The following is a 12,331-nucleotide window of genomic DNA, read 5'->3' as shown; positions in this document are numbered from 1 at the left end:
CAGGGGATTGTCCTGATAACCATATTGCTGCAATAGTTTGCTGCATTATGTTGAAAACTTGGGGATGTATTAACAGCCTGGAAGGCAAAGTCCCAATAGAACTTAATAAGAACCTTGATTTCACTCGTGTAGCTATGCAGGAGGCAATCTAATTTTTCAAAATTATTTCCTTGCTTTCAGATTTTCATAATCATCAAATTATTTAATGTAAACTCGGGGTGCATGTATGTGTATGAATGCATGTACAAGATACACATGTGGCACTTTGGAAGAAAAGAATGAATGCCAACATTGTTAAATCCAAGAACGGTTTAAGTATTAATATTTCTCTTTGGCAAAGTAAATGCCTTACAGCTCCTTAAAATCATGCAAACTTTTGAGTATAATTTATGCATGCTAAGTTAGTTGCTACTTTGTGCTGTAATATCTGCTACTTTATTTAAGGGCAAAGAACTGAAGTTGGCTGAACACTGGATCAAAACCTTAGCTGCTAAGATACTTCCCTCTTTCCCCCTTCCATTCCTGATTAGACTCAGTCTTCTTTTGCCAGACAGCACTGGTGGATTTTTCTTGGGATTTTCATGAAAGCTAGAGGGACTGTATTAAAAATTCTGTTCTGTTTCCCCAGGGAGAGAAACTAATGTAAATGCAGATGACCATGCAGAATGCAGTTCAGGTAAATGGCTTTTGTAATGCTTGAATTCTGTATAATACCTTTTTTTAAAGGCAGAAATCTACCCTGAAGCAAATTAAATGCTAGAATCCCCAGAGTTATCTCTAGTTTAAAAAAATAATTTTCCTATTTTACAAATGGACCAATATTACAAAATAGATAACCCTGTGTTATATCAGATAGGTGATCCTTTCTCTTCCTAAGTGCTGTTACCTAAGAAGGTTTTGAAGTCAAAGGCTGAAATTATTTAAAAACTTGTTTGATGATTAAGAAGTGTTTTTTTAAAAAAAACTCCTATGTTCTGGTTAATCACTTGAATATAAATAAATGTATTTTATAAACACACACGCTTCCTGAACTGAAGGAAAGTAGTTAAGAATATCAGGACGACTCTTTCTCTTTGGGAGTTTTGTACATGAAATTTCAGTGTGTCCTCTTCTTGAAATGTAAAGGTACCTCTCAGTTTGGAAATACACAGTCCTTAAGAGAAATGCTAAGGATTGATGTTCAAGAAGTGTGTATGTTCTTGCATGGGAATATGTTTTCTCTTTTAACATCATCATTTTAATGATTTAACCACAAAATGCCTCTGAAATGTTTGATCAGAGAAGTCAGTAGTCTGTAGTAAATTATATGATAAATTGCAAATTTCATTACTTAAAACGTACTGAGGGAAAAAAAAAAAAACAACAAACCAAACCAATACAGATTTAATGCATGTTTTCTGTATTTAATATCTGGAAATGAGTTAATGAGACCTGCACTGTTCTTGATTACTGCTGTGTTGGATGGGTGTATCTGTCTGGAGGAGAATGAACCCTTATTAGTGAATAATAGATCTTTAGCATCATTCAGAACTGCAGTTTTCCAATATTTGACTGCAAAAATTCGAGCTCTCTGTCTCCAACTGACTGAAATATTCTGCAGGTGTGGTTTGGAGATGACCTCCCCTTAAGCCCCCGAAGTCCTTTGACTCCCAGGCATGGGCCAGGTTTGGCAGATGTGTGCCTGTATGACCAGTGGATATCCGTGCGGCATGAAGCAACTCTGGTGCCTATGCAAGAAGATCTGTCAATCTGGCTCTCAGGCTTGCTGGGTGAGCTTAAATATAAATCACTCTCTAATAAATTTCAAAGCACTTTCCAATATTCTAGTAAACACTGACACTTAATATCTGTGTTACTACTAAGATCTGGTATATTTGAGCCTGAATGGCTAGGACAGTTGCATTAAAATGCATGTTTTGGTTTCATATTTTATTAGCTGCCACCTCTTAGAAGGAGGATGATAATCCATTCTAATTTATATTTCTGAATCTTGTTAGTTTAATTAAAATCTAATTAAGTAGATGTTTTATTTTAGTTTACTTATGTGTTTCCACTAATTTTCAGTCCTTAACACTGGAATGCTTTGTGAATTGCCTCTGAGTTCATATGACATTTCTTTACCTTCGGTGGAGTAACTCTAAAATTGACCTTTTTTAGGAATAGACGTCACAGCAGAACAACTGCTGGAAGAACTTGATAATGGAGTGCTGCTCTGCCAATTGGTTGGTGTTCTCCAAAACACAATTAAAAAATGTAGCTCAAATAATTTAAGGGTGAGTCATATTGTGATTTTTTTTAATGCTTATATAAACTTTTATTGTAAGAAGTAGTAAAAGGAAAACACGTGAGTGAGGCTTCCCAAAGTGGTGTTAAATGTGTTGTTATAAATGTGTTGTTTATCCAGAGGCTGATTAGTGATAGCGTGGATTTATAGATGGATAAACTGGCCTCATGCAACAAATTACTTACTCGCTTTGTTAATCGACTTCTACGGTCCTTACCAGGTTTTTAGTTTGATTTCAGTAGAAATCTTGCCAGAGGGAGATTTATTCAGAGTCTAGAGTTTGGATGTTGTCCTGACAACAGCAGTGTGGATTGGTAACAAGGTAACCACTGATAATTAGTATTATGTTTCATGCCAGAAACAGGTGGCTAAACTCTGGTATATTGGTTAGCCATGAAAATATCTGTATTGAGATGTACCTGGAGATGAGTTTCAATTACCTTCTTTGGAACCAAGGCTGAGTTGAAACTTGAATTTCAAGCAACTTCCAGTCTGTGTTTGTACAGTGTAAAATATGGATCTGTCACTTTGGAGTATAAAGCCATGTAATGCTGGTGCAGGTAGCATATGCTTAACGTACAGGCACCCAGTATAGCTACAGCAATGCTTGGATTTGTCAAGTAGTAGATCACGAACTAAGTGCCCTGATTGGTAGTGTTTTCCTTGAAGGCAGGTGGAACTGTTTCACTATATCCAACCATTTTTTGTGTGTTTACCTTTTTCTGTTTTATCTAGCAAAATAGTAGTTTTGAATAACAGATGTTTACCAGTAAGTAATATAATTACTAATATTAGAATTATTATTAATTGGAGGGGGACAAGACAGCAGTCTTAGGATGCCAAATGGTATTTACATAAAAGCCAAAGGTATTTACATAAGAATGCTGCAAATCCTTAGGGTTTTTTTAAGAAGGACAAGATGCACAACTGTGTATCTTTGAGCTACACTTTTAATTTTGAAGATACCAGTTTTAGAACAAATGTGTATTGAATTGCCCCTTACTCCCTTCTGATTTCCTCTTTCTAGAACGGCTCTAAAATGTTGAAATCTGGCAGCTAAGTATAGTTTAGTGGATTGGGGTTCTCTCAGCTAATTCTGTTGCTATGAACAGAGCTTGGGAAGGGGGAATAATTATTTAGACTTGTAAAACCACCAGTGAGAATTCTAGCCCAACATATGGGGAAATGGGAGAGCAAATGTATGGGCCATGCTGGGAGAGGTTGCAGAGCTAAGGATTGTTCCCTCAGTGACTGTTCATGAAGACAAGGTGGAATGACTTCTACATCACTCTATTTTTTGTAATAGAGCACAGTGTGGGTTAAACACAGAATAGTTACTAACCACTCTTTCTGTACTCTGAATTTAGGGTTTATTTTCCTTTGCAAATGTGCTTTGAAATCAGTTGGCAATGTTGATGTGCACAATGTACTCTTTGTTTTCTTCCCTTGCCAGAATTTTCCTATGAAAAAAGTTCCATGTAAGAAGGATGCTCCACCAGGATCTTTTTTTGCCAGAGATAATACAGCCAACTTTCTTAACTGGTGTAGGGCCATTGGAGTTGATGAGACTTATCTCTTTGAATCTGAAGGTTTAGGTAAATCTATCTTTTTGTAAGACTTACTTTGATCTGTATGTGGATAACTACCAAGGCAGGGAAATCTCTTTCGTATAGTCTTGTGAAGCTTTTGATGCAACTGTACCTGTCTTGTGCAAGCCACTAATGCTTTTATTTATTTTAAGGCAGCGTTCATGTGAAAGCCTTGAAAAATCAGCTCAGTGACGGCTCTAACTTGCATGATGCTTTTCCAGCCTTCTATAAGTTGCTGTGTGGGAGGAAGGGGGGAGTGACAGCTGTGCAGCAAACTAGCATGTTTTCCTTCAGTAAAAAGGTCCACTGAGAAACAGAGGGGAAAAGTGTGGTTTTGCTTTCCCTGCATGGGAAGACCAAAGAGCCATGGAGTCAACTCACAATAAGATCCTTTATTTGGTCTTAGAGCTCATTCTTGTTGCAGAAAACCCTCAGAATAATGCATTCATGACTGCTAAATTTGGTAACTACATCAGGGCGTTGTGCCTGAAGTGGCAACAGTCTGTTGGTAATTAATATTTACTTCAGGAACTACTTGACATGACTCTAAACCATTTGTATTTTCCTATTTAATAAGATAGTTGTAAAAATAAATACTGCCAACTGTCTGTATGCCTGCCCTAGTGCACAGCCTGTCCATTATAACAAACAGCTTCTAGACTGAAACTTCCAGATGGAATGAAATTTTTTTGACTGCTAATTAAGAGGAACTGTGCTTTCATCACATGGTAAATAATGAAATGCTTTTCTACCAGCTATTATGTCAGTAAAAATTAATTAATACAAACCTTTTTGTGGCCAGCCAAATACTGTTGTTTTGGTTTTGTTTTTTGTTTGTTTGTTTGGATTTTTGTTGTGGTTTTTGTAGGTTAGTTAGTGTGGTGTTTGTGTTTTTTTTCTTTTTTTAAAAGGCAAAATATCTGCCTGTCAGCAGAATAGCAAAAAATTGCGAAGTACCTTTGTTTTCAGTAATCAAAGGAATTTGTCACAATCTTTACTAGATTTTCTTGATGTCTTTGTGCCATTTAATGCCATTTGTATGGGAGGCACTATTTTCATTAGCTGCTTTTCTTTAAGCTCTCCTCCCTAGTAGCTGGACTGCCTGTGCCTTCTCTACTGGATAAGTCATCTTTTAAAATAGTTAAGCAAGCATCCTCATTTGCATCTGTCTCATTCTGATTTAATTAGTGAGTGTGTATTATTTTCAGTGCCATGAAATACAGATGAAGAGAACTGAGCTATAAGAAAATGAGTTTAAATTTTTTTTTTAGTTCCACTTATATGAATTACATTGTTTAAACATTTTAGTTTCTGTTGAGTGGACGGGTAACTAGAACCTGTTTTGCCTCCCTGAGATAAGCAGACAGGATTTCCTAATGCTGTGGCTTTTGCTCATGGCCAAGACGTGTTTTGAAGCCTGTTTTTAACTCTTGACAGAAGCTTGCTTTATGGCATAAATATCTTCTGTGAGACTTTTTTGGCAGTCGAAATGAGCAGACTTGCAGCCTTCTTGATGAAACATTCTTTCCTCTGATGTTCTCTATCAAACTTTCAAGACATTCTTTATGAATGAAATGGAGAAAAGACAATTTGGCAATTGTCTTTTTCCCATCAGATACATATAGCAACACCTTCTGAGAAGTGTGGATTGCTGTGAAGGAAATAAATTAAGTGACTACTGAGACAGCAGAAAGGGAGAGTAGCAATCATGGGATGCCCTTTGACATCAAGACAAAACAAATGTCTTCATCTCTGCTAGAGATATATATTTGCATTTTTGCACATACTTGGATTTTTCTCTCCTGGATTCAGGCAAATCATATAACTTTTGTTATAGCTGGAAAAACATGAAAAAAACCCTGGGATTAAATGACCTCTAGTACCTTTTAGATTACAGCTATGTAAACTTTCTATTCTAGATTTACCTTTCATATTTAGATCTTTTAAAACGTACACTTACAAACTGAAGTATATGATGTAAACAGGATCTTCTGACTTCATACTCGGCTTATACTTTAGGAAACACTTCAGTCTTATTTAAAGCAAAGTAATTTTAAATATCAAGTTGAACATCAGAAAGATGTTAGATTTCATCTGTAATATAGAGCTGGTTCATTAGGTTTCTCTTCAGAGAATTTCCAGTTTCTACTGAGTATTATTACTGCACAGTCTGAAGAAATTCAGAATTGTCCATATAGACATTACACTATATGAAAACTATATCTACAGCTTTTCCTATTTCTTATACTTGGTGGTGAGGAAGAATGGTGCCATGTGTGTGGGTTGAGGGGAGCTGAATGACCTTTCTCCCAGCCTTTGGTTTCAAGTTATTAGGCGGCATTGCTAATTGGCTAAGAAAGCACAGAGATGGTCTATTCTCTAAAGCATTCATACAACTCTTCTTAGAAAATGCTGAAAGCATCTCAATTTTGAGGCTTGTATGTGGGCAGAGGAGGAAGTAGTTGGTTGTGTGTGAGATTTTAAAATATTTTCTTTCTATGTTCATGGCCTTGTTTCTTTTGCTTTTCCTTGCACACCTAAAGATAGGAGTTTCTAGAACCCAAAGCAGACATTGTTTTCGTTCTGCCTCTTCCATTCTTCAGTGCAGCAGTAGAAATGTTCAAATATTTTAAATTTGAAGTTGTCAAGAAAACTCAGAAGACCTGCCATGGTCATCTTCACACCGTCTGGCTATCACTCCACTCTTCCACCTCATTCTTCAGCTCTCCTGATTGTCATTTAGTGTGCCTACATGGTTATGTGCATGCAGCTGTCGGAGCTGCTCTGTGTTCAGCACTAACTGGGTTAATGTGGGCACAGTCTTGAGATGCAAAGCCCAGTGCAAAACTCTGCACTACTAACATATCTGAAATAGTGTTGATGCTTTTCTGTGATCCCAGCCAGTATCTGATGTTTGAATCTGAGTGTTTGTCTCTTGAATCAGTGTCATTCTCACCTTCTTACAGTCGGGAGCTTTGACTGTCCTTTTCAGATACAGCCTCACAAAAATACCAAATTCCGAAAAAAAACTCTGGGCAAATGAGGCAGGAGGTGGGGGCTGATAGGGAGGGGCGAAATGAGGGTAGAGCATGGGGTAAGGGAGCTGCCACTGGCAAAGTGGTATCTTCTAGTGGAACGGGGTGAATAGACAGACCCTGCAGGCATCCAGAACTTTCAAAAGTGATAAGAAAAAAGATCTCCTGCTTATTGAAATAGTAACAATCACCCAGATTATTCTTGCATAGCCAAGGGTTTAACCCACTTAGGCTGAATGGCTGCTTAGCCGTCTGCTTGTCAGCTGGGTCCTTTGCAGTGTAATCTCTGATGGCTGCTCACCTATAGAGTGTGTGTGGCTATCTGTGTCTGTATGCACAAGCATGAACAGATGGAGTATATTGTCCTGTTTGCAGTTGTTGAATGCTTTTCATCTTTAAGACTGCAATAATCTATTTGGGGATGGAGAAGGAAAAGCTCTCAGAGATCTTTCTTTCCATTTCACAATGAGAAGGACCAGCATAAAACCAAATAAGCATATTTCTCTTAGAAGGCAGAAAAGAGTTTGTTTTCAGGAGTGCCAAGATGGGTTTAAATGCTTTATGAAATAGATTATTAGAGTTGGAAAGCATATAGTGCATTATCCATGATAATGCAGCTTGCCTCTGGGTAGACTGATGGCAAAGTTATAGTCATCTATTCCTTCTCTTCTCTTCTCTGTGCCTAATCGCACAGGCCTCCTTATAGTAAATATGGGCTGTAACTGCCTTTTATTCTCTTCCTTTTTAGTTTTGCACAAGGATCCAAGACAAGTGTACCTTTGTCTGTTGGAAATTGGGCGCATTGTATCCAGGTATGTGATCTGTACCTGCTCCTAACAAGAATTGAAAAACACGTTCTATTAAGTGAAAGCTGAGACAAAGTTAGGAAGATCTGCTGTCATGAAGTGCAATACAATAGATATTAATTCTGTGCAGAAATTAATTAGTAGCTTTTCTAGGACTATTGTAGAGTATGAGTATTTTTTCAAATATTTATCAGACTCTCTTCATGGAAAGGTGCTGATCCACACTGCTTTTTATAGCTATGTGTTTAAATGCTACGTTTTGCTTATTATGCGTAAGTGTACATCTTGGAAGAACTCATTGAACATTAAATACAGTTTTAAGGTCTTTAGATTTTAAACTTTTTGGCAGGTATCTCTTTATCATTCTTTAAATTTAGACGTTTAATTTATTTCTAGTGCAGAGCTGCAAGCTTTAAGATAGTTTATCTGAATTGGATGTGACCTAAATTGTGTAGTTTTGACAGTATTTTTACTGCCTTCTCTGGTAGCTCAATGACCACCTTAGAGAGAGCTGTTACTAGAAACTCAGAGCTGCACCTTCTTTTTGGGTTATCAAGGCAGTCATTCCTTTGACTGATTTAGTGCTGTTCCTTTTCAGTCAAGCCACTCAGAATTTGCATGTTTGTTATGATCAGTTTTCCTAAGTAAATTAGTAATTAAACTCCTTACTTCTGCATTTGAGGTATGGAGTTGAACCTCCTGTACTAGTAAAACTGGAGAAGGAAATTGAGCTAGAAGAAACACTGCTGATGACTTCTGGACCACCATCACCTGTTAGCACAGAAAAGTCATGTTGTCACCATGGGGAGCTACATGAGGCAGTAAGTACTAGTTATTTATTGTGATATGGGCTTTAAATCAAACTCTTAAGTTTAGTACTTGTATGATCTGGCTGAGTAAGCACAGACTGTTTTTTATCTAATATTTGTGAGCCTCCTTAAAAAGAAAACAGAAGAGTATGCACCTCTTTTGAACAATTTTTCTTTTTTTTAATCTAAGCAAAATGCTGTCCTATATGTTTGACGCCAAAATGCATATAACTTGCCTTGATTCTGTCCCCCACCACTTCATTGCTTCTTTGAGTATAAGAAATAGTCTCATTCAGTTTTTCTGATCTGTTGAGAAAAGTTTCTATGACTGTAATATATGCTTCTCTTCAATTCGATGGTTTCATAAAACTCCATCAAATGTTAAAGTAGGCTTTGATGAAACTCTTCTGAAAAAGACTTTAAATAAAATCTCTGTAGATGTACCAGTTGGAAATAAGTTTATATGCAGAAAAGGAAATTATTTGTACATAGTATGAATTGTTCCAAAAGGAAGGATGAACAACTTTCCTATTTGGCTTAAAAATGCATTTTGGGACTGAAGTTAATTTATTTTAAAGGTCCTCTGTGTTGTTATGTAAGACTTTGCTTCTTTGGGAATGTCAGTCCCCTGATCCTCGCTCTCTCTTAAAACCCTCACTATTTTTCCTGCTTGGCAATAGTCTTAACCTTCTAATTTGTCAAGTTTCTAAGTGGCTGTAAGAGGCACATCTTGTCTAACGCTGGACTTATTTGGGGACTGCCTTTCTCTGTTTTCAGTGGTTTCCTTCTTGGGTGTCACATAGAAAATTAACTTATAAAAGCCTTACAGAAAGTTAGGGAGAAAGCTGAAGTAGCCCTGGGTCAGATGTAGTAATGGTTCTGGTCACAAGAGCGACCCAGGCACTTGTTTCAATTTCTAGAGACCATAACAATGTCTTTATAAGGTTGTGGTTGGGATTTGATGCTACTATACATAGTGTTATGGACAAATCTTAAAAGCAAAACTAGAAATAACTTAAAATTGAAGAAATAATGAAAATTGGATTGGAACATCTTGAATTTTTTGTCTGTACATACAATTTGTTCTTGCTTTTAATTTTTTATGCTATATTTTGAAGCTCTATGCAGCTGAGATTTTCTTGTGGGGGAATAGAATTCTAATGTTTTATTAGATTATGGGATGACGATATCAGTATCTTTTCTTGTATTAAATATCTCAATAAACCGTTAAACACATGCTTCTGTCAAAATACTAACAAACGCTTTTGATTTTAATAACTAGGTTAAACATATAGCAGAAGATCCTCCCTGCAGTTGTTCCCATCGATTTTCAATTGAATACTTATCAGAGGGACGTTATAGACTTGGAGATAAAATACTCTTCATACGAGTAAGTAGTTTCTAAGAAATCCAATTTATATTCATAATGGGGAGAGAAATGCTTTTAAGTGGAATACGTCATTTTTATAGTATTGTTTTAGAATTACAGAATGATTTAGGTTGGGACACCATATCACCCAATCCCTTTTTCAAAGTAGGTGTGGCTACTTAGATCTTACAACCATGGATTTTACAACCACACTAAGTTAGTTAATCCTTTTTGGTGGTTCTAAAATTTCAGTAACACCTTGCAATATAAATAAGGATAATGCTATAGACTATCCTGAGAACGCTGCGTGTTCAAAACCAGGACAGGACACTTGGAATTTATAATTTGCAGAATAGTTGAGCACTCTCTTCAGCAGGCGTCTGAGTTTGTGTTACAAGGACATCTATAATTTGAACAAAACCAGTATCCAAAACTCTATGTACTAATAAAGGTGCTGACAGAATGCTTAAAATGTCTTCTGTATGTATTCTTGCATTATTTCCCAATGCATAATGACAGTCTCTGCAGGAGAAACTATCTAATAAAAGAATTGGGAAGCATAAACTTTATTTATCACATAATTTCTCTTTTCAAAAAATCTTTCTCTGTAAGAAAGGAGGTCCTATTTTTTGTCAAGAAGACATAATGCTGCATAAAACAACATAGAAATTTCTCTTGTTTTTCTCCTGTCTCCACCCCTTCTTCCTTCATTCTCAGATGCTACATGGCAAGCATGTGATGGTACGTGTTGGTGGAGGCTGGGACACTCTTCAAGGTTTTCTGCTTAAATATGATCCATGCCGAGTGCTTCAGTTTGCAACTCTGGAACAAAAAATCCTGGCCTTTCAGAAAGGGGTCACCAGTGACAGTGTCTCCAACTCACCAGTGAGAATTCAGGAGCCTCCTGTTATGAATCCAATGACAGCTGTCAGTATGTTTCCAAAGCAGCCATCAAGACCACCTACTCCTCTTTCAGCTCTTGGGGCCAGTGCCAAGAAGACTTTATCTAAACGTCCCCAGTCCCCTGCCTTGGCATCACCAAAAGTGCCAGTGCCCCCATCCTCCACAGCCAAGTCGTCGACAGTCAGGTCCAAATTACAAGGGTGTTCGACAACAAGCATGCAGTCTCCTTTTAAACCCTTAGCTGGTACCTCAAAGAAACTTGAGTCTCCTGCGCACAACTCACCAGCTTCTGCTCCTTCACAGCCTGTAAACAAAAGCTCTTCATCTGCAGAAACAAGAACAGCTCTCGTTCACTCTGAAACATTGCGCAAACGTATTCGGTCCCCTGATGCTCCCAAGGTGAAGTTTGCCCTGTCTCAGGGCTCCTCAGCACCAGCACTGCATCCTGCCCCCTCGTCCTCTAAGAAGCAACCGTCTTGTTTGCCTGGGACAGCTGAAACGATGGCTTCAAAACAGAAACGTGTTCCTACTAAAGGTAAACCTGTGTCTGTCACTAAAACCAAAGCGAATTCAGTTGTTCTGAGGGCTGCTCGGCTGCCTGTTACAAATCTACGTGCTGTATCCAAATATGCACATTCTCAGCAGCTCCTCGTAAATCCTCCTTCTGAAAATGCTATTCAGACCTCAAGAACTGGGTCTCAGCGTCCTCAGAAAGCTCCACAAACAGCTTCTGATCTGGCAAGGAACCTGAAAAGTGCTTCAGTCCTAAAACACTCAGCTTCTGCACCTTCCCTTGCAGTTAGCAAAGCATCAAAGTCACCGCCTATGCTGGTATCTACAAGCAAAAATGTATCATCAGCTGCCAATAAGCAGCCAAATGTCAGTAAAATCCCTCAGGTTGGACCCACTTCATCCAAACCTCCTGAACGCACTCCCTTATCTGTTGTACGGCTTCCTCAAACTCCAGCCAAAGCGATAGGAACCAAAAAGCCAGTGCAGCCTTCCACAAAAGGTCAGCCTTCAGCCAAAAACTTGCAAGCAAATGAAAGCTTGGCCCCAACAGCCAAGAATCCTCTCCCCAAGGGAAAAACAGCAGCTACGTGTAACAAGGCAATGTCTGGTGTATCAAAGGGTCCTCTTGCGAAAAGCAGGCAAGATGATCACTATTTTGTTATGACAGGAAGTAAAAAACCCAGAAAGTAAACTTACTGTTATTTTCTGTGGAAGTTTTAATTTTGTTCAAATGTTCCTCTTGTATCTGCTACACTGAGGACAAGAAAAAAGTTAAATAACACTACATTTACCGTGAATATTAAGTATAACCTACATTATGCTGCATAACTTGCAGCAAGAATTGTATTTGTTTTGTGGTTTAGAAACGCCTATTTGGATATATTTAGAAGTGAGCTTGCTTGCTCTGTAGCACTGTGGAATAAAGTTTGCTGCTAGCCTGACCTGCTGCAGGGAAGGTAGGAGAGAGGAAAGGGGAGCTAGGGCTGCTGCTTTTGCTGCTGCTCATTTTCAAGGGAGTGAAGC

At 37.9% G+C, this 12,331-nt stretch overlaps 1 protein-coding gene across 1 annotated transcript; it reads left to right on the top strand.

Annotated features, from left to right (window-relative positions):
* The first annotated feature begins 646 nt into the window (after positions 1 to 646).
* Positions 647 to 11,998, top strand: GAS2L3 (growth arrest-specific 2 like 3). Its single transcript, XM_010194754.1, has 8 exons — positions 647 to 676; positions 1,601 to 1,769; positions 2,158 to 2,273; positions 3,738 to 3,879; positions 7,657 to 7,720; positions 8,397 to 8,535; positions 9,806 to 9,913; positions 10,610 to 11,998. Exons 1-8 carry the CDS (start codon positions 647 to 649, stop codon positions 11,996 to 11,998), a joined length of 2,157 nt encoding a protein of 718 aa, XP_010193056.1.
* Positions 11,999 to 12,331: the final 333 nt, after the last annotated feature.

This window comes from Mesitornis unicolor, unplaced genomic scaffold, assembly GCF_000695765.1.
Source record: "Mesitornis unicolor isolate BGI_N332 unplaced genomic scaffold, ASM69576v1 scaffold9861, whole genome shotgun sequence".
NCBI lineage: Eukaryota > Metazoa > Chordata > Aves > Mesitornithiformes > Mesitornithidae > Mesitornis > Mesitornis unicolor.
The sequence above is the reverse complement of the archived record's forward strand: the minus strand, read 5'-3'. Positions and strand labels throughout refer to the sequence as shown.